The following is a 21,309-nucleotide window of genomic DNA, read 5'->3' as shown; positions in this document are numbered from 1 at the left end:
AAACATAGCTCAAACCAGAAAAAACATTCAAATTAACCAGGCCTAAAGCCCATACATGAGACAATGAGGAAGATACCAGCTCCTCCCACCACGTGAAACACCCGTCAGACCGGAAGGCATGAGCTTCCTCCGGAGACAGAGAGCATGCATGCCGGATCTCCGCCATTAGCGAAGCCAAACTGGAGAAGAAGGATTGAATCCAAGGCTCCGAAATCAGAACAAGAGGCGATAGCTCATAGGACAACAAGAATCATAGAACCGCCAAGGTTATAATAAAACCGGTGATACGCCAGCGAAGACGGTGGAAAGGAATCACCTCTTCCTGGAGACAAAAGCCGGCGAAAATGGTGTTATGTGAACCACCTTTTCCCATAAACAACAGCCCCAACCATGGGGAGACACAATCCGAAACCAGAAAGAAATCTGGTAAGGACACAACACTACAAAAGAGGAGCTCCTTCGAATGGCCAGAACCTAAAAAAGAGATGAGCACTACAGACCAAAACGCCGACCACAAACGACTCAAACGATAACGATTTGACCAAATCTGATGGAAGAATTAACAACCCACATCAGAGACAGCATCAACCAGCAACCGTACACCAGAAAAAAATACAGATTTGGTCAAATCAATCAAGCGAGCCTCCACAGCGACGAAGAAATCAAACCACACCACATCTTAGAGACTACTGAAGGATCTCCTCAACACCTAAAGAATTACACCTTTAACACAAGCAGATAGCTACAACTGAGATAGAAAAAAAAGAAAGAAAACAGATACAAGACGAGTCTTAAAATAACCACACTGAGAAGATTTACAAACATGAAAGCACAGCTCCGACGCTACGGAAGCCGCCGGAGCTGCAAATCTGAAAGCCTGAAAGTTCTTGGAGAAGAGAGAAGATGAAGCGTTTATGAGAGAGAAAAGAATGTTTTTTTGATATACGCTATACATATAGACTCACAAGTTAAGACTAGTTAATAATTAAAAATCCTTTATATAATAATCAGAAGGGAAATTGCACTCTATGGAAAGAAGAAAAAGTGGAACGAAAGATATAGGCAAAGGAAGTAGAAAAGTTCTCTCGTATGGAACCCTAAGGCCGGCGGCCGCCGCATCTCACGGTCGCCGGAGCTAATATTAAAATCGTTGTTTTTCATATCTGATGAAACTTTGGTAGATCTATGGGCGTGGAGCGGTTTTCTCGGTGGTGTATAAGGGTTCACCTTTGTCCGGTCTCCGTCTGCGTCTATGATCAAAATAAGGTTTCAAGTTTTGTGGTTCTCATGTGATGTGGTGGCTGTTTCTCAGCCTGTTTAGAGTGGTTCTACGACAGCTTGAGAGGGTTGAATCTGGTGAATCTCTCTTGGATTTTGGGGCGGTCTTAACTAATCTTTGATTCAGCAACGGTATAGCAGTGTCGTAGTTGTGTGTGGTGAGCAAGGGAAGGTCGCGGTCCTTGAGATGAAGATGGTTTCAGGTTACTTCTTTATCTCCCGGTTACGAATGTCCCTCTTTCGCGCCTTGAATAAGTGTTCTTCCTGGAATCTTTTAGTCTCTGTTTTCCTCAATGGCTTCGTATGGTGAAGCAATATAACGAGGTTGAGGCGTGGAGTTATCCAGATGAAGGTGCGGCTGAGGTGGAGCTTATCTCGGATGGTGTCGCTTCAGGGGTTGTGCCTTGGTGTAGGCGTTGTGGTTCGTTGTTGTCATCGAGAACAAGTGGTTCAGATGAGGTATTGTTGGTTATGGCGTTGTCATTGTGAACTTGTATCTGCTCTATTGTGTTGCGTGCTATCTTGCCTAGTTCATGGCAAGAAATCCGGCTAGTCATAGATTGTTAAGTCTTTACCTTTTCTATCTAGTATTGATTTGTTTGTGGATTGCTGAAGGAGTTTAGGATTTTGTTTATGTCTCAGTTGTTATCACCTGTGTGTTTGGGTTTTAGATCCCTGTCTTTTGGGTTTAGCTTCCGGGGAGGTCTATGTGTTCTGCCGGCTTCAGTGTATCCTTCTTATGATATCTATGAAATTCAGATGGAAAAAAAAAAAATTGCACTCTATGGCTAAAAAAACCAATAATTAACTGTCTAACTAATAACCCTAAATAGTTATTATATAATGTATATTTTATATAATAATACATTTCTACCTTTGTCTACACCTAAAACAACCGGTCGAGACAATAGTTTATAGTAAATAATTAATCATTTCAAAACTACATCGTGAACAACTAATATTCACATATAACTCTGAAGCTAATTTTTAATAGTAAATTATATGGAAGGTAAATGGAGTTCTTCTCAGATCTTTTGGAAGAAACTATTTTTATTCACGGCGAAGTTTCTTGGTGAAGAAAAGAGCTTCCAATAACTCATGCGGAAAGTGAAGAAAAAAAATTACGGGATTTTGAAATCAGGCGATGAAGTCAAAACGAATATGAGATTGCAGAATCACAGTTAGTGAAGACGAAGAAATAGATACTTACATATTTGTGTACATATGTATGGGTTACCATACTATTTAAGATATAGTATGTTTTGTTCACATATTTCTATACTATGTGAAATAGAACAGTCTGTCGTGCTCTTTAAATTCAACAGTTCTCATATTTGTAATGAAAAATTAGGAATACAAAAAAATATAGGAATACCACTTTCCTCTCATCTTTGAGCTTGCTATCCATAGTCTCCTCGCTTATTCTAACTGTTGCAATGTAATATTTGTTTACTTCTATTTCATTTGATGAGCATAGAATAGAAATGCTATTATACAATATATGAGCATGAATTATGTTTTGTTGTTGTGTCATTTTATATTTTATATTTTAAAAATATATTATCACAATGAATGGCCTATATTGTATAGTATAATATTACATAATATAGTTTAAGATTACATAATATTATGTATATAATTTTGATATTTGAGTTTAAGGTTTATATTTGGGTTGAAGGTTTAGTGATTAGGATTTAGGGTTTAGTATTTGGAAGATGGGGGTTGAGGTTTTGGTCAACATTAACTTCTTTCATACCAGCATAAACATTTCATAACTTCTCCAATATATACTATACTATTTATTTTGTTCCATTCTATTTGGATTTATGGTTGATATTTGGTTTATGGTTTAGTGATTATGGTTTAGGGTTTAGTATTTAAAGGTTGGAGGTGGGTTTAGGATAACTTTATTATTTAGGAGTTGAGATGGAGTTGGTGTCTTATACTATTAGGGATTATGGATATGGTTATAGTCTTATACTACTTTGGCTATATGGAATAGAAAGCTCTGTACCTATTTATGTGGTCACTAAACGTGCGACATAGATAGCTCCTTCTTCTTTCATGTATAAATATGTTTGTGGCAAATAAGTGTGTGATGTGGGTTTTATTACATTGCATAGTATGCCATAAATAAGTGTGTAAGTTGGTGGCATTACGTGATATGATAGTAATAATGGTGTTTTTCTCTCATCCATATATTTTAACAGCTACGTCATTCACCTTTTTTTTTCTACCGGCTACTTATAAAAGATGAGGGTATAACCGACTAAAATAGAGACTAATCGTCAGTGAGTTAATTATGTCAAAATCATTAACATATACTTAATTTCTCTTCAAAAATTAGTTACACAGCAAATTAACCCTTAATCAGAAAGCGTTATTCGCTTGATTTTCTTTTAGAAAAAAAAAACAGAATGTTCAGACCAAACATGTCGTTAGTATCTTTCAAGTAATACCGAGTAGTAGTAGTAGTATTAACTTTCCACTAACAACGTAAATATGATTCGACCATTAACACAAACCATTTCTTAAAACATTGTTAAATAAGAAAGTCAACAAACTGTTCCTTGGAACTCGGATTTCTATCTAACTAAATGACGAAAACACCCTTCATCAACTCACCGCACATTTGTCCGAAAGGGTGAAAAACGTAATTTAAGGATAATCTGTTATTACAGTGGATTTTTCATTCATTAATCTTCTTCGCTTCCCAACGCAACCCACTCCCTCCACGATCTCCCATGTCAGTCTCTTCCATCCGCCGTTTAGCCGTCTCCGCCGCCGTAATCGCCGCTGCATCCGGCGGCGCCGTCTACCTCTCCCCCTCCGTTGCCTCCAGCGACGGAGGCGGCGGCGGTCCGATTCTAGATTCGTTGAATCGTACTCTCGGCGATCCCTCCGCCTCCGTACCGTCTCGATCCGCTCAAGAGTCTGCTCTCGTCAAAGCCACCTCTTCTAATCCGCTCGACGTCCTCGTCATTGGCGGTGGAGCCACCGGCTCTGGCGTCGCTCTCGACGCTGCGACACGTGGCCTCCGCGTAGGTCTCGTGGAGCGCGAGGATTTCTCCTCGGGGACGTCTTCACGTTCAACAAAGCTAATCCATGGAGGTATTAGATCATCTATTGATTTTATGTTATATACTTTTTTTTATATTTTATAGACTGTTTTTCTATTGGTTGGATCGTGGTTAGTTAGATAAGTAACTCTACATTTTAATTAAATGATTTTATATTTAGTTTGTGTACATAATTCTAAAACCTCGATTAATTAAAATGGAGAGAGTAAATATTATTTTCATTTAATCTTGTTCTTATTTTTTACAACTAAATATTTGATTAGGAGTTCGTTACTTGGAGAAAGCTGTGTTCAATCTCGACTACGGACAGCTGAAGCTTGTCTTCCACGCGCTTGAGGAGCGTAAACAGCTCATCGAGAACGCGCCCCATCTCTGCCACGCGCTCCCCTGTATGACACCCTGTTTCGACTGGTTCGAGGTTGTCTACTACTGGATGGGGCTGAAGATGTACGACTTGGTGGCGGGACCAAGGTTGTTGCATCTCTCGAGGTACTACTCTGCGCAAGAGTCTGCTGAGCTCTTCCCTACTCTTGCGAGGAAGGGGAAAGACAAGAGCTTGAGGGGAACTGTTGTGTATTACGACGGGCAAATGAATGATTCGCGTTTGAACGTGGGGTTGGCGTGTACTGCCGCGTTAGCTGGTGCTGCGGTTCTTAACCATGCTGAGGTTGTCTCGCTTATTACGGATGATGTTACCAAGAGAATTGTTGGTGCCAGGGTTCGTAACAATCTCACAGGTAGTACAATAACTTGCAACTTATTGAATTTAGTATTATTATACCTTGTGCAGTTAATGTGATGGACGCAATGTTCAAAAAATCGCTAGGTGGTAATTAAGCATTTTATTTTATTGGAGATTATTGGTTAGTTGGTCGTCTAGAAATATTTTTTTGAACGCTAGGCGGTAATTATAGAAGATTATTGATTAGTCGGTCGTCTAGAAAGGTTTTTCGAACGCTAGGCGGTAATTAAGCATTTTATTTTATTGGAGATTATTTTATAGGAGATTATTGATTAACCTATTTTTAAAAAAATTGTTCAATAAAAATTGTTTCGTTTAGGTCCGGTTTGCTGGACGTCTAGACTGATTTTTAGAACATTTTTTGTTTTGACAGGCAAAGAGTTTGAGAGCTATGCGAGAGTAGTTGTTAACGCGGCTGGACCGTTCTGTGATTCCATAAGGAAGATGGTTGATGAAGATACAAAACCAATGATATGTCCAAGCAGCGGTGTACACATTGTGCTGCCTGATTACTATTCACCAGAAGGGATGGGGTTGATAGTTCCTAAAACCAAGGATGGTCGCGTTGTGTTTATGTTACCGTGGCTGGGAAGAACAGTAGCTGGGACTACAGACTCTAACACGTCAATCACTCCTCTTCCTGAACCTCATGAGGATGAGATTCAGTTTATACTTGACGCAATAAGTGACTATCTTAACATTAAGGTATGTCCAGTTTCAGCTCAGAGATTAATAATCAGTTTTTAGTTATGGAACATAACATTATGAAGTTTCATTAGGTTCGGCGTACTGATGTTCTCTCGGCGTGGAGTGGTATCCGTCCATTGGCTATGGATCCAACTGCAAAGAGCACAGAGAGTATCTCAAGAGACCACGTTGTCTTCGAGGAACATCCTGGTCTGGTCACAATCACTGGTGGAAAGTGGACAACTTATCGAAGGTGAGGGGGTTGATGAAACTAGCAGGCAGGGCCGGATTTGAGCATAGTCCTATGAAACATTTGCCTTGACCGGTTATATACATAAGTATAGGCCTCCAAAATTATGGAAAAAAAATTAAAAAAATTCTTAAAAAAATGTTTATAGCCCCATAAATCTCAGATCCTGTCCTCCATAAATCTCATAAGTATAGGCCTCCAAAATTATGGAAAAAAAATTAAAAATGTTTATAGTAAATTTGTTATTGTTGCTCATTGATTTGTAAATTTCTTTCAGTATGGCTGAAGATGCGGTTAATGCAGCAATCAAATCAGGGAAGCTGAGTCCAACCAATGGATGCGTAACACAGAAGCTACAGCTTCTTGGTTCTCATGGATGGGAACCATCTTCTTTCACAGCTCTTGCGCAGCAATACGTGCGCATGAAGAAAACATATGGTGGTAAAGTGGTTCCTGGAGCAATGGACACAGCTGCTGCAAAGCATTTGTCACATGCATACGGTTCAATGGCTGAACGAGTCGCCACCATAGCTCAGGTTCGGTTCTTTTATCTTCCTAACGTTTAGGTCCGGTTTATGATTTTGGTTATTTGATGTAGGAGGAGGGTTTGGGGAAACGGTTGGCACATGGACATCCGTTTCTGGAAGCAGAGGTTGCGTACTGCGCAAGGCACGAGTACTGCGAGTCAGCGGTTGATTTCATAGCGAGGAGATGTAGAATAGCGTTCTTGGACACAGACGCGGCGGCGAGGGCGTTGCAGCGTGTGGTGGAGATTATGGCGACTGAACACAAGTGGGATAAGTCGAGGGAGAAGCAGGAGATGCAGAAGGCTAAAGAGTTTCTTCAGACTTTCAAGTCTTCCAAAAACGCACAGTTTCACGATGGCAAACACCACTGAAGCTGCCTGAATCTGAGGAAAATTTAAAAACTACTCTAATTGAATTTATTATTTTCTTCTATTTCCCAGTTGTTGGTGGCTCTTGGGTACTAGCCACTAGAGATCAGGAATAAATGGTATGCGGATGGAATAATATTGCCACTACTCAAATGTTTATTGGATTAAAGTATTAAACAGAACTTTGATGTGATGCGATGCGAAGTTTAAAGAGATAAAAGTCCCTGAATAAGCTAGTGACTTCAACAGATGGAGGACAGAAACAGTCCCTGGTCGGTCACAGACAAAAGAGTAAATCGTGAATTTTTTACACCTTTTCTCATATTCAACGTAGAGAGCTATATTTTCTAGTAGACTCTGATAATATTTTAGACAATAGCAATTTATTTCATGCTGTCTACGAGAATACAATCACAAATGAGAGTGAGTAAAGTTCACTTTCAGTCTTTGTTTTTCACTTAGAAGATAAATGACCTCACCTTTGAAAGTTTTATACAAACGAAATCTCTACCAAAGAATTTAGACAAAAACAAAGCAAGGCAAAACAAGATACTCGCCAAGCTAGACAAGTGAACAAAATAATTAATGGAACCGAACTAGTATCGCAGCATAAGAACCAAGACGATGTACATTTCAATGTTTCTTGCCATTGTGATTTTTTCTGCAGCTTATGAAAATAATGAAACAGAATGGCTGCTGGAGAAGCTTTGTCTTATATCCACGGTAATCCGCAAATGGCTCGAGGAGTTGATATTAGTGAGAAAGAATTTCAGAAAGGCGAGATTGAGCATCTGTAGGAGTATCTCTTCCAGGAACATTCACCTTTAGAAGATTAGAATACCTGCAGGCCCATATAGTTTTTATTTTAATAAGTCAGAAACTGTATTAGCCACAATGTGAGAAGTTTAAAGGGAAATAAAGTTCAGAAGCAGACTCTGTGGGTGTAAACATTTGGTCATGTTCCGCTATGAATGCAAGCAACGCCTGTAGAACAACATTATGTAAACATCTGAGTAAAAGAATGCTAAGGACAAACCAAGAAGAAACAATCTTTTATTTTGGCTAACCTCAAATGGCATGTTTAGTAGTTCAAAGTATGTACGGACACGATCTAGGTTCTGTTGTACGCTCTCACCATCGATATATGGAATAGCTGCCATGGCCTGCCATGTATAATAATAACACACAGATGGAGAAAGTGAATGCTTTTGGAAATGATTAAGCTCGACACCTAAACATATAGACTGATCTTTACCTGTTCCAATGCAATAGTGTTCCGACATATTTGTTGAACTCCAAAAAGGTTTATCGATCTCATGTCAGCCAAAGCCTAGCAAAAATACGTAATAAAAAACTTTTAACGGTTTCGAAGATGATGATGATGATGATCAAATGTTAGATATATAACTGTGATATGGAATATTGACATTTGAATTAGAAGTACGAAAGATCTTATGAAAGGAAGAGGTGTACCTTAATGGACGCATTCGCTGCAATTCCACAAATGCCGCCAAAAACATAATTGCGCTTCTCACCAGAGATGAAAGGCGCCATTCCCTCGTCCCTACGTGTTATCTGTATAAAAAAGAGGAAGTGTCAAACACTTGGGTGCAGATAATATAGAGGCTGAAAAGAACCAATTCAAAATAAGATTGTGCACTAAACAAGAATGTAATTTCATCACAAACATATTAAGATGGCTTCATCATTTGGTTAACTAGATTCTCTCAACAGAAGAGAGTGATACAAATATTTGATGACTACGAAAGTAAACAAGGCTTTTTAAAGTGATATAACTAACCTGTGAAGTAAGAGAAATCACAAAGTCGTCGGGCTCTTCAGCATCCTCATCCTCCAAGTATTCCCGGTTCGTCATTTCCTATCCCAACCCATAGCATAGCATTTCGTAAGCTTTACATGTCACATGCTGAATTTATCATAGCCAATGGCACCTTCCTAACAAAGGAAACATCCATCACATACCTGAAGATGAAAGACTGTCTCCAGTTGCATCTCAACACGAAGAACCTTTAGGCAATCAGTCGCAAGTTTTCTGTACTCATCAGCAAATGATGCCAGATTCCTAGGAGAAGTTGCTTGATTCCTGCTATTATCTTCAGATTGACTTGCTGCACGAGGAACTGCTTGTCCAAGCCTAAAGATTTTGAGAAATTAAGACTTCAGAATAAGTTTTTATTTGCTTGCTACTTAGAGAAGGAAGAGAGGACTAAAGGAAGACATATCCAACTATGCAAGTTTCTTTAAAGTTGAGATGGAAAAGACAGCAATCAATCTAGTTTAGTCTCTATCCTTTTTATTCCTCTTTTATAAAATCCTCAAAGGACTTCCCATTTTGTGTCCTGGTAACATCTAAGATGTACTGACAGATACGAACAAGACAAGCGGCAAGCATAAAGAATCTGATCCAACGAACTCACCTCTCAATAGAGTCTGCTACGTATTCAAGAGAGTCGCTAAGAGAGGCTAACAAAATCAGTTTGTTGTCATCACGAATTAGATTATCCTGTAAGAAACACACTTACTTAAATAATCTTCACCGAATGGAAAATTTCTTACTGAATATGTTTCAGACAAGACATGAAATTTACCTGCTTGATAGACGGCAAACTTAAGAATAGTTCACAGAGTTCTACGTCGGAGCCAACAGCCTCAGAGTGAGAAACAGAATGGCCAAGTAGAGCTGGCAAACAAGCACTCGCCGGATCAAGTCGCATCAATTTCTCAATATCATGCCTCCCAATAAGCCTGTAACTGAGCTTCTCTAGCACAGCCTGATATATTAATAATTAAACTTATGCTCAGAAAATTGTGCGCAATGGACGAGATACATCACTTTAGATTTAGGGACACTTGAAGCAAAGAATGGTAAGAAAATGGTGAAGAGAAATGCTAATTTTTATCAAAGATGGACGTAAAGGCGCATATAAGATTGACTAACACCATACTCTACCACCTTTCTCTTTGAATCAAACTTTCTCAGGATTATTTCTTGAAGCATTTAATGTCAAGTTCTGCTACATGGCTTCTCACAAGCTGCTTAATAACCTACATTTACACTGTTGGCTACGCAAGACACTGCCAAAAGCCTAAAACAGAATACTATAGTTACTTCATCAAGTAGGCAAGTTTTCACGTAGCTCAAACTGAACTCTAGCTAGCTTCACGATGTTCATGACTTTGTAGACTCTAAAGACACCGTCATATTAATCTAACTTATACACCTCCAACTGAGATTTAAAAATCATATCGTGCTGAGAAGGCTACTTTTTAGTCTATGATTTGTTCTAACGGTGCAAAACCCTAAACCAGATGTCAGACATATAAATAGATTATAATAGTCAGAGGAAGAGGAAAACAAATGAGAAACGGTGAAGATTCATACCTCCATGTATGATGTTCGACATCTCTCAAATGTTCTCTCAAGAAATGTCTGAACATACTTCACAAGGTCAGTAGCAAATTTCGGCATGGCTTGAGCCCAACCAAGAACCTAGAAAAAGGTTGAAGAAAAGTTAGCTCATTAAAACAAAAATACCATGAAGCTGAGGACACGAAAAAGGGACTAAATGATGAACTGGAAGTAACCATCCATTCCTTTTAAGGCAGATCAAATATGTGAAAAGCAACAAAGTTTAGCTTCCATTTTAAAAGCATTGACAACTTACCTCTTTTGCAAGGAGATCTATTGCCAAAAGTCCTTGTAAGATAGGACGACCCTTTTCTACGGTTGGGGTGTAAGTAGTTGTATGTGCACGTGGTCTAAATGCGGCGGCACCTGCAAAATGATTTTGCGACCTTGAATATATGAAGATATACACACTGGTACTCCATTTTCATTTTATTCATAAACTAGTGAAAATGCAACTATTCGTATAAAAACTTTCTTGCCGGGTAATCTTTCAAAATAGGTGCAGCATTTCTCAAAGACGCCTCAACTTTTTGCCATACCCTATATAGGCAGACTGTATCAGTTATTTTTGTAAGCAAATGCTTCTACTACCACCATGCGATGGTAAGAGTCCAAGTGTTTGACACCAAATTAGCAGCTCTCCTTTCACAATGCAATTTCTATGTACTGTTAGAAGAAAATTACCCTAAAGTAGCAACAAAAACGCTATGATCAGATCTCTATAGTCTACGGAACTAACTTGATATAGCTTGCTGTACGCCTTTCCTATAGTCCCCAAACATTGTCGGTAACAGGTGGTCCTTCACAAAGTTCTCAGTGAATGTAAGCAACCCATCAATCCTGTATCAAATACGAAAACTCAGATGGTGAAAATACTGGCACCTTTTCAGCACTTAACTAAACAATAATTTCAACTTTCATTTTGGACAGTGAGCAAGGTGTTCAGCATTGCCAGAATGACAGCCTGCACTGGCAAGCGGAAATTTTGAACTTACACAAGCTGGGAATGCTTTTTGGGCAACATTGAAGTGATTTTATCTGTAAACTGCAAGACACGAAAGATTATAAGTCTACTGAAATACAGTTTCCATTGAATGAAAAAGCTTATGAACCAGAATCAAAACCTGAAGGACAGGCCGGTATATAGATGCAGCTAGATATATTCCCTGTTCAGGCAATACTGCTGCAGAACCATAACCTTCCTGTGATGAATTTGGAGCCTTCATTCCCCAGCCTTGGCGAATTAGATCAGCTCCTGCCAGCAACACAAAACGTCATTAAGTCTACCCAAGGCATTATAACATAAGAACAGACAGGATAGTTGATTAGTACCCTGATTAGAAATCGATATAGTTGCATCTGTAAACCGAAAGGTGAATGTTAGCCCATCTTCAGGTGCATTCCTGCAGTCCACCATCATCAATCAAGCATCAATACTACTAACCAAACTAGAGAATTTTACATTCAAATTTGTGCCATACACTTCAGCGCTCCACTTTACTAGCGCTCTGAGAAGAACCTAAATGAAAATTCCTGGACTTGGGTTTCGTAAACCTGCTTATTAGATCATCAGAATAAATCTCTGCTCTAATATCCTCCCTATATTGTCGATGACCATATATTGTGATTCCCAGCCGAATGAAAACATACCTCTACATGGAAATGAGGTTTATCTTTAAAAAATCTTAAATGTCTAATTCTTGGGACATGTTTCGTTGTTTATGTATCTAAATGATAATGAGAAAACCATCTCAGTAAATGTATGAACTGCCAACGTTAGAGGTTACTTGCCTTTTGTCTTTTTTGGAAGCCTTCTTTGCACCTTTAGCAGTTTGTGCAGCAGCATCTGCTGAAGCAGCTTCTGGAGTTGCTCGTAGAATCTCACATATGAGTTGCTGGCATTCACTCTTCACCATTAACACGTAAAATTTCAATAAGCTTATGTATAAGAAACCATTAGTTCAATGTAGATTTATAAACATTTGGCTTCACGGCATATTATATATTTTGGAAACAATAGGCGGACCTGTAAGACTGTCAAGGGATAACTGATAGTGTAGCCTCCAGTAACTTGGGATGCTTCAGAATCGATATTCCAGTTCACATTCGTAGGCAGCGACTTCGGTGTGTTAATGTCATGTTGTGAAGCCTTCAACTCGAAAAGCTCTCCAATAACAACATGATTTTCTGTAGAAGCAATAGTAAGAGAAAGTTTGAGCTTTCACCAGAGAACATAAAATATTGAGAGGCGTTTACAGTTGAATTGCTCACCAAATATCTTGACAATAGTATCTAAAATTGAGTCAAGAAGGTCTTTTGCTGCAGCTTGCGCCTTCCCTCCAGGAACCATAAGAGGCGAAACAGGGCTCACAGCCAGGTGAGTTCCTGAATTTGATATCCCGTTTTGAGGTTTCTCTTTCGATAGTCTGTAGGCCTCTGGTTGTCCTTTGACAAAATGCAATCCTGCCGCTACCGTTTGATCACCCTGAATACAGGCGAATTTTGACAAATTTCTAGTCTCCATATGGGCTTTAATCTTGGATATAATGATCTCATGTATTGTGGGTCGAAGTTTTTGGCTGCATGAGGACACAAAAACATCACTAATAAAGTTTGACGATTTCTATAATGGAATGTACTGATTTCCACCAAGTGACGTTTTTGAATGGAAAACTAGCAAATTTTAACGATCTAAAACTAATACCAAAGGAGTCAATTTTCTATAACTATATCCAGCTACAAGACAGAAATCCTAGCATTTTTAAGACCATTTAGAAAAATGAAAAATATTTAAAAGCGAACCATATGATAGCACCAGCAGCTGCAACTTTTCCAAGCATGCAGAGACACTGAACAAGGGTCTGTAGATACTTCACATGAAGTGGATCATCACTCTTTCTTACTGCTTCCTGAAACAGAAGAAAAAGCAGTGTCACAACACTGAAAAAATTGGGCAAAAGATAGTTGTATAAGTGTAACAAGCACGTACAATAAACTCGTCAGGCGTGGAATCAGAAAGCCATGGCGGAAGTTGGTGAGAAAGCAGTTTACTATCAGTAGCTTCATCATGTTCGACAGAGTCCTCATCATGTCCATCAAATGATGAACTAAGAAACACAATGTAATTAAAGAAACACACATTAGCGAAGTAGAGGAATTGCAAAAGAAGCAAAACAGTTTTATAGAAGCAGAACAACCTTAGGTTGACAAAGCCACTTCTGCCGTAATCAATTTACACCATACTCTCTTTTATTGACGAAAATTTTAATGAAGTATATTAAGGACAACCTCCACATAATGACTATATAAATGATGCAAGTATGCTAATATCTATATTAAAAATGAAGCTCCAAGAGCCTCAATGGAGAATCGAAACTAAACTGACAATTACTGAACAAGGAGCACTCCGAATAAGGTAAATCATTACACACAAAAAGCATTCCTAATATCCCATACAGAAACAACTGAAGGGAAAGGTTGCTTCATACCCTTCCTCAATAGACGACGTTCTATGTGAACCATTTGTGAGCCCTCTAACACCAAACTGACTATCACCTTTCAGTGTCCGTGTTCTACGAGACAGTGGTTGTGAGCTCATTCGACTAGCTGCAACAGCTGTTGTTGTTGGTACATCATCATCTCTTTCGTATATGCTTGACGCAACTGAACTGCAGCATATACAAGGTCAAGAACAGAAGATTGTGCAATAATAGAATTGACGAGGCAAACTACCAAGGATAAACTGAAAAGAAACCTACCTGTATTCACCTCTGTTGTATAGATGTGCATGCAAATCGTCTAGAATTTTAAAGAAAAGGGCTCCCCGCAGCTTAGTTAGCTCAGATCTGACATCTTGAAGAGCACCAACCTAAGTCAACGTACCAGACCAGTATAGATGAGTACAATATCCAAGTCAACAGTATATATCTCGAACAAAAATAATCAGAAGTCCCCGATGGAAATTAGATGATACCAGATCCCTTCAACGGATAAATAACAAAACAGTCCTAGAGACCAAATTGACAAGTGAATGGGAAGACCCAAAAAAGTTCCCATGAGATTTCTTTTTCAGAATTGTTAAGATAGGCAGTTAGGAAACTACCGTTTGAAGCCCCTCACGCTCAAGCATCAGAGACGACTGAAGATACACTTGAATAGCAGCGTAAAACTGCTTATCAGCAATGAGCTTCTCAATACGAGATGGAACCTGTTCAATGATTCAAAAGGCAGAGCCACCATAAAAGCAGTTTCTTTTAAACAGCACAAAGTAAAAGAATGTTAGTATATCAACAAAAGTATCATCATAAATACAGAGTGCTATCATGAATGAAGAATAAAACTTCAGAGCACCGCAATTACATAGCAAGCACTGTCCAAAAAATCAACTTAGAAATGTTACGGCTAATCCAACAAACCTTTGCAATGCCCTCAATTTGATCCAAAAGTGCGATGATGTGCCGCAATGTTACAGAACGGTACCACAGCTGGTGCAACTGCTTGTTGCGTGTACCCAAGCTCCTCTTTGCTTCTGCCAAATCATGCTTCAAGTCGCCTAATTTTTCAGTGGACTCACTGAACAATCGCAAGATCTGTTGAGAAATTCAATGAAAGCAGGACAAAAGAAGACATAATCAAAATCTAAGTTACTTCACGAATGAACTTTTACTAGCTAAATGATTTCTCGTCTTGCATTACTCCAAAAAAAATCTAACTTTAGAAATCATAGAAGCAGCCAAATCAAACACGCAATAAGCCTAAGGTAAAAAGGCTCTATCCAATAAAAAAGGAAGAGGGGTCAGATAATAGAAACCAACCTGTGAGTAGTTTTGAATGGCCTTGTTGAAACCACCATGATAAGCATGCACAACTTCATCCACAACCTCCTCGACAACATCACTTTGTTCCTTTAGTAAAAGAACATCAGTCGCACGGTCTTTTGAGGTGAGGATATGGACCACATGTGGCAAAGAGTCGAAGCGTGCAACAGCCCAGCTCTCATCTATTCGTGCCAGCTCATCCCTAAGGTACTGCAATAACCATCATCACTTAGACACACACACACACAGCCACAAATGTACTCCAAAACATACTCTGTGTCCCTATAAATTCCTAAGGGGATAAAAGAACACACTCCTCCTATTAAGGGCGACCATAAGGTTATAGCTAGGAGTGAAGAAAGTGGACTTACGCTTTTATCCGAGGGAACAGGCAAACCGTCGAAAATCCCCATGCTGGTGGATTATTCTTCGTTTTGGCTTCCTTGAGCCCAAATGGCTATTCCTCAGCACATTCCAATCAAACTCTCTGTAGCTGAAATCAAAAGTTCAAAAACCAACACATACATGAGCTAGAGACGACGCTGTTAACATCATCCCAACGAAGAATCACGGTGCTACGTAGCTCAATTTCAAAAGGAAGCTAATGGAGCGAAGGGAGGACACATAATTCAAGTGAGGAGAAGACAATGTAAAACATTCAGTCATCATCACTAGTTCAACGAAAGATCTAACGGATACGTAAACATTGGCGTAAACAGAGATCGAGAATAGCAATCAAACACGAAGTGGATCTAGAGAGAAAAGTTTTCAGCTGCGAATCTAACCTGGGATACGAATCCTCCTTTGAATCTGATCAGTGATCAGTGCGTCTCCGATGGCGAAGAAGTTAATCAAAATCTCGAGCTATGGAGGATCAAATCAAACGCGTTCTTCTCCCGTACCAAGTTCTAATTCTCCAAAATTTTATCGTGGGAAAATAGTTCTTCAAACAAAAAATTAGACCAACGTTTTTTTTTTTAATTGGACGACAATAACATGTTCACCACCACTACAGTTACAACCTTTAAAACGACGTCGTTTAGATTCAAATTCGAATACGAAAACAAAGCAAACTAGTAAAGCAATAATTGTGCAAGGAAGTGGAGATGGTGCAGACGAATAAGAAGAAGAAGAAGAAGATTCACCATAGCGAGGATGGAGAGGTCGACACTTTCTACTACCGTTATTCCTCCATCGCAGCACCACCCTTGCCTCCTTCGGAGAGAGACCACCTCCGCCGAAGAAACGGGGACGGCGGAAGGAGGATGAAGGAGAGGCTGAGGAAAGGGATTGGTCGGGGCATGTGACTGATGATGGATTGGAGGAGGAGAATTGGGCTTCGGTGGTGGACAATGAAGCTGGGGAGAGGCTGAGAACGAGAGAGGCGGAGGAAGAAGACGAGAAGAGGAAGAAGGCTGATGAATATTGAAAGGGCTCGAATCAGAGAGAGGTTGATGAATACTCAGGATGGTCTGGATCACTAGAAAAAGGCAACTCTGTCCAGTTCTTAATTATTATGGTTCATCAAGGCATATCAACTTGTTAACACCCCTACATATAATTATCTTTTGAGATCAAATTAAAGAAGGAAACGTCAAGCGTGTACACAACACAGTCCACAATGTTCGCTGCTATTTATGTTTTCCTGCAATTGGAAAGAAGATGAGATCACATCTGAGCAACCAGATCATCTCCTTCTGTAATAGTAGTCGCCACATCATCATCATCTCCTCCACTAAGCGAATTCTCCATCCATCTCTTCAACATTTTCAACGCAGCTTCTGGCTGGTCCATTGGAACCATGTGTCCCGCATCGTGCACCTGTTGTCATCAAACTCTTTGTTGTTACTATAGTCTATAGAACTATAGAAAGCCTGATTTTATGTAAGAAAAGCCTGACCTTGAGGAAACTAAGTTGTCCATAACTCTTTAACTTCCCTGCTTCTTTACCATCAACCACAAAGGGAACTTCATTAGTCGCCTTAAAGTTCTCTTGTCCTGACCACTCCATTGCATTCACCCACCTCGAGTTACCTGCTCCAATTCAAGTATATCATGTTTTGCATATTACTCTACTACCAAACACAGATTAACAATTGCATTTTTACTAATTAAGTTAATCTAGTTTGGTTCACAACTATATTCCGTCTATATCATTATTTAGTCTGGATTTGATTATGTTATGCTCTTGGAACTTACCGAGCCAGTTGCAGATGAGATCATACTCTCCAGCATACACAAGAAGGTTGATTCCATCTTCCAAGAGGGTGGGAATACCAACCTCGAGATTCCTCATCCAATCCTGTAGCATTGCCTGATAGACACTAGTACTACACGAGACAAACTCTATGTCCCCAACACCAAGCGACTTTCTCACGGATTGCAGATTCAAGAATTTCTCCATGTCTGAGAAGTCATAGCACAAACTCCCCTCGCACTTCTTCCTGATGTCGTAATACTACACAAGAAAATACCATATTACTCTTTGAGTTCTCCCTACTTTAAATGCAGAAATAATAAACACCATTGCATTCTATAAGTGATGGCTTCTCTTGTGGATAGATGGAAGTCACATTTTTGAAGGAAAAGAAAATTCACACAATGTTGCCAGAAACAATATTATATGAAAGGCCAATTAATAATAAAAATTAAACAGTTGTTTTGGACTTACGTTTACTCCACCAGCATGATTTATTACACCACTGAACAACGTGTTGCAAACAAGATATGATGCCAAGCAAGAAACTGTTCCATCAGTTCCTGAAAAAAAAAACATGGATTCAGTATCCATTAAAGGTTACAACACATGGAGGCATGGAGCATTTTATAGAAATTAGGGGAAGTACCGCAAAGCTTAATTGATAGTTCACAGAGTGGGACAATCTTTTTTAAGCGATCATGCTCTGATTGCGTAATTAAACCCATTTCCAAAGCATAGTCCGGATAAGCTGGGTACTGGAGTGCAGGATTAGTAAGCCCATTTCCAATGGCGAATCCCTGCAAGATTTTACTTGTGAAAACCAGCCTTCCATTAACACAGTAAGAGAAAAAAAAAAACAATCACATGCCTTAAGGTTAATATGCAGTCCCTCTTTAGCCTTGTTTCCTTTATGGACTCGCGCAGCAAAAGCCGGAATGTAATGCCCAGCATATGACTCTCCAGTTATGAAAAAGTCGTTGTTTGTCAGCTTAGGGTGCTCCGCAAAGAAAGCCTGAGGTAACATGAGGAAACGTAATCAGTATCTAAAAGAGATTTATCCAAGTCAAGGTTCTGTATTCACAAAAAAAAAAAGTCAAGGCCAGACCTGCAGAAAATCATACAGATCATCGCTAACTCCCTTTTCGTCATGACGGATATCACTTTTGTCTGTGGTGTAGCTGAAACCAGTTCCAACAGGCTGGTCAACATACAGGAGATTGGAAGCCTGCAACATCAACTCTCAATCAACTCTCATGATCAAAAAGCTAGTAAGAATTGGGGAGATAGTTTTATAAGGATCATAATACCTGATCCCATCCATACTCATTCCAAGAAAGAGACATGTTCTTATCGATCTTGAAAGGGCCGTTCTCATAGAACATAGCCAGTTCACTGCTACATCCAGGCCCTCCGGTCAACCAAATCACAACAGGCGCATCCTTCTTGTTCTTGCGAGACTCAAAGAAGAAGTAGAACATCCTAAACACCACCAATCATACAAGTGAACAAAACATTTAATTGAGAATTTATTTTATCAGACATAAACACACAAAAAAAATAGCTGCAAATTATGGATGAAGCATAACAAATCAGATACTAAATCCACAAATGTACACGAATCAGTATGATTAAGCTCCACGATACAAATCCGTACTAGCAAAAATGTTCAAGATCAAAATAAACACGCAACCTAGCTGCAGATTCTGAATGAAGCATAACAAATCAGATACTAATGTACACATCATACTATACGATTCAGGATACACATGAGCAACAAGAGGTAGAGACTAGATTATAAACCTAGCGCCTTGAGATTTCGGGAGCTTGTAGTAACCAGCACGATGACCTAAATCCTCGACGGAAGCGCCGTCGTCGCTATGGGATACAATATTCGGGAATCTGAAGCTCCGTTCGACGATCGAAGGCACCTCCTCCTCCTCCGAAGCGAGAGGCGAATCACCGACATCGATCACGTTCACGTCGAGCTTCGGGAAAAGGTTAAGCTCGCGGATCAGCTTCTCCGCGCGCGATGAAGGCAAGTTCGATATCTCGAAGCTCCGATCGTTCAAGAGGATAGAGGAAGACGGTGATGAACAAGCGATGAAGACGACGAAATGGAAGAGGAGGGAGAGGAAAGTGTGTTTCTCCATTTTCGTTTTTTTTTTTCAACTGTGATTTTTTCTTTTTTTGAGGTTGTATACGAGGAAGGAGAAGGTGTACACGTGGCAAGATAGTATTAGAAGGATCTTCTGAACATGATCGGGGCTAATTTGGGAGTTTCCTGGCTGAGAGTATTGAGTGATCTGTTACGCGAAAATAGCGTATGGGATAATCAACGGTTAGGCAGGCGAGTTAAATGGGAAGCAAGATGGATGCGGGTCCCATTGATATAACAAGGAGAAATTAAAAACAAAAAGAATGTCCGACCTGCCGGAATCGAACCAGCGACCTAAAGATTTCTTTGGGATAACCCACTACAGTCTTCCGCTCTACCAACTGAGCTAAGGTCGGTTTGCTAATTTTGGTAGCAATAAGCTTTATATAATTAAGATACGCAAATGGGGAAAACTTCTTTAATGGCCTATTAAAATGTAAAAATAGTATTCTTAACCAAATCGAAAAAGAATCTAGCTGGATACAATTAGAAGACCATCACCACTGAAAGCACCCAGCCCATATCACAACTGAAAGCGATTTAAGCCCGTAAATTAGAAAAAGGAACCGGGTCTCATAACTTTGATTTCACTAATTTAATTTGGTTTTCGTCCGGTTTAATCTAGTCTCTTCAATTTTCTAAAAGTCTTCACTGGCAGAGCAAAAAAGTTTACAAGTTTTTCATCTGCCGTGGGAAACACTAACTTCACCGCCTGGTTTGTTTTACATTCCTTTAAAGAGTTCCTGAATATTCGTAATCAACGGCAGCTCCACTACTAGAAACGTGTCAACAAGATTGTCTAACTCTCCACGTGGCATTACGTCAACCTCCTGTCTAAACGGTTATGTTATCTTTCGCTCCACAAATGGACACTACTTTGCCTTGCTCCCAGCTTCCGTAGACAGATGCTTTGATCCTTTGGAATCCTCCCCTAGTTTCAGTTTAAACGCATCAAATAGTAAACTCTAAACGTCGTCGTTTCGCTTGATTCATTCCTTCTCCGCCTTAACTTTTTTTCCATTTTAGCTTCGTTCCTCGTAGCTCTCAGAAACATACACCACCAGTCGAAAGAACAAAATCTTTTCATTTTTAAATTTCATTATTTTAATTAAAAAGTATATAATTTAAATAAATAATAATTGTGATGAGGGCGTTGAACTCGCGGCTGGTTCTGATCGACATCAACCTCTCATGGCAAGCATCTCGGCGATTAATCTCAGCCACCGCAACCGCTTTTTCATCCGACTCCTCCTCCTCATTCCGTCGAACACATGGAGCACGTCAGAGAATCTCTTCATCCAAGTCTCCGGCGTCTCCGTTCCCGATCCGGAGGCCGTCTGATGGATTCAGTTTCGATATAGGTTGGTGATCTTTATACTTACAATGTAAAGAACCTGATTTTATCTTCCCCAATCTTTCTGATCCATGGAAAGTGATTTTGATCTTTAACTGAAAAAGATACTAACTCTGTATATTGTCCCCTGTTATTGTGATTTAGGTACTTGAAGCTGATCTCCTTCAAGTAGCTGAAGTTATGGGGCTAGAAGAAGACATAGAAGTGACAGATGATGTTGGAGAAGCAGATGTCAATTCTAGCCTCAAGTTCTGAACTGAAACAGAATCCATCAATCCGTCGTCTTGGTAAATAATGTGTTGGTTATTGTTACTCATTTGCAATGTATGTTACAACAGCAGTGCTCTGTCTCCTTGTGCAATCTGTAAATATATCTTTACTCTCTTGCATTTATAAAATAGATTTTATCAATCACTTAACT

At 39.5% G+C, this 21,309-nt stretch overlaps 3 protein-coding genes, 1 long non-coding RNA gene and 1 other non-coding gene across 6 annotated transcripts; 2 read left to right on the top strand and 3 right to left on the bottom strand.

Annotated features, from left to right (window-relative positions):
- Nucleotides 1-3,772: 3,772 nt before the first annotated feature.
- Nucleotides 3,773-7,125, top strand: LOC106346180 (glycerol-3-phosphate dehydrogenase SDP6, mitochondrial-like). Its single transcript, XM_048744743.1, has 6 exons — nt 3,773-4,389; nt 4,622-5,095; nt 5,474-5,805; nt 5,880-6,040; nt 6,315-6,573; nt 6,636-7,125. The coding sequence occupies exons 1-6, from the start codon at nt 4,023-4,025 to the stop codon at nt 6,933-6,935; spliced, it is 1,893 nt and encodes a 630-aa protein (XP_048600700.1). The 5' UTR covers nt 3,773-4,022; the 3' UTR covers nt 6,936-7,125.
- A 231-nt stretch (nt 7,126-7,356) lies between these two features.
- LOC106346179 (exocyst complex component SEC8-like) lies at nt 7,357-16,181 on the bottom strand. 2 transcript variants are annotated; one of them, XM_013785435.3, is made up of 27 exons: nt 15,965-16,181; nt 15,551-15,672; nt 15,177-15,389; nt 14,778-14,951; nt 14,465-14,569; nt 14,121-14,230; nt 13,851-14,030; nt 13,352-13,469; nt 13,165-13,271; nt 12,634-12,941; nt 12,389-12,549; nt 12,154-12,269; nt 11,695-11,765; nt 11,487-11,617; nt 11,358-11,407; nt 11,102-11,202; nt 10,619-10,728; nt 10,336-10,443; nt 9,542-9,724; nt 9,371-9,456; nt 8,916-9,087; nt 8,734-8,811; nt 8,406-8,507; nt 8,188-8,262; nt 8,000-8,095; nt 7,867-7,916; nt 7,357-7,773 (listed from the first exon to the last, which is right to left on the bottom strand). In XM_013785435.3, exons 2-27 carry the CDS (start codon nt 15,590-15,592, stop codon nt 7,686-7,688), a joined length of 3,135 nt encoding a protein of 1,044 aa, XP_013640889.2. In that variant the 5' UTR covers nt 15,593-15,672; nt 15,965-16,181; the 3' UTR covers nt 7,357-7,685. The 2 variants fall into 2 exon arrangements, with proteins under 2 accessions (XP_013640889.2, XP_013640890.2); XM_013785436.3 differs by lacking the exons at nt 15,177-15,389; nt 15,551-15,672; nt 15,965-16,181 and having other exon boundaries at nt 13,851-14,025; nt 14,778-14,914.
- A 554-nt stretch (nt 16,182-16,735) lies between these two features.
- Nucleotides 16,736-19,575, bottom strand: LOC106381202 (serine carboxypeptidase-like 49). The gene is made up of 9 exons (XM_013821085.3): nt 19,180-19,575; nt 18,687-18,858; nt 18,485-18,604; nt 18,248-18,391; nt 18,026-18,176; nt 17,851-17,939; nt 17,379-17,637; nt 17,080-17,213; nt 16,736-17,000 (listed from the first exon to the last, which is right to left on the bottom strand). Exons 1-9 carry the CDS (start codon nt 19,527-19,529, stop codon nt 16,848-16,850), a joined length of 1,572 nt encoding a protein of 523 aa, XP_013676539.2. The 5' UTR covers nt 19,530-19,575; the 3' UTR covers nt 16,736-16,847.
- Nucleotides 19,576-19,593: 18 nt separating this feature from the next.
- On the top strand, nt 19,594-21,299 carry LOC125580373. The gene is made up of 2 exons (XR_007318130.1): nt 19,594-20,895; nt 21,033-21,299. It is a non-coding gene; the product is annotated as an uncharacterized LOC125580373 (long non-coding RNA).
- Nucleotides 19,801-19,890, bottom strand: TRNAY-GUA. Its single transcript is given in 2 exon segments — nt 19,801-19,836; nt 19,854-19,890. It is a non-coding gene; the product is annotated as a tRNA-Tyr (tRNA).
- Nucleotides 21,300-21,309: the final 10 nt, after the last annotated feature.

The sequence above is a fragment of the Brassica napus genome, chromosome C1, assembly GCF_020379485.1.
Source record: "Brassica napus cultivar Da-Ae chromosome C1, Da-Ae, whole genome shotgun sequence".
NCBI lineage: Eukaryota > Viridiplantae > Streptophyta > Magnoliopsida > Brassicales > Brassicaceae > Brassica > Brassica napus.
This window is presented reverse-complemented; position numbering and strand designations above follow the sequence as displayed.

Excerpts from the sequence above, each read along its gene's own strand:
- LOC106346180 (XM_048744743.1), top strand. The coding sequence starts at position 4,023 with ATGTCAGTCTCTTCCATCCGCCGTTTAGCCGTCTCCGCCGCCGTAATC. Across the intron at positions 6,041-6,314 it reads AAGTGGACAACTTATCGAAG|TATGGCTGAAGATGCGGTTA; the intron begins GTGAGGGGGTTG and ends AATTTCTTTCAG. Across the intron at positions 6,574-6,635 it reads GAGTCGCCACCATAGCTCAG|GAGGAGGGTTTGGGGAAACG; the intron begins GTTCGGTTCTTT and ends TATTTGATGTAG.
- LOC106346179 (XM_013785435.3), bottom strand. The coding sequence starts at position 15,592 with ATGGGGATTTTCGACGGTTTGCCTGTTCCCTCGGATAAAAGC. Across the intron at positions 11,618-11,694 it reads TATATCGATTTCTAATCAGG|GAGCTGATCTAATTCGCCAA; the intron begins GTACTAATCAAC and ends TGTTGCTGGCAG. Across the intron at positions 8,508-8,733 it reads TGATTTCTCTTACTTCACAG|ATAACACGTAGGGACGAGGG; the intron begins GTTAGTTATATC and ends TTTTTTATACAG.
- LOC106381202 (XM_013821085.3), bottom strand. The coding sequence starts at position 19,529 with ATGGAGAAACACACTTTCCTCTCCCTCCTCTTCCATTTCGTCGTCTTC. Across the intron at positions 17,940-18,025 it reads ACTATCAATTAAGCTTTGCG|GAACTGATGGAACAGTTTCT; the intron begins GTACTTCCCCTA and ends TTTTTTTTTCAG. Across the intron at positions 17,001-17,079 it reads GACAACTTAGTTTCCTCAAG|GTGCACGATGCGGGACACAT; the intron begins GTCAGGCTTTTC and ends TGATGACAACAG.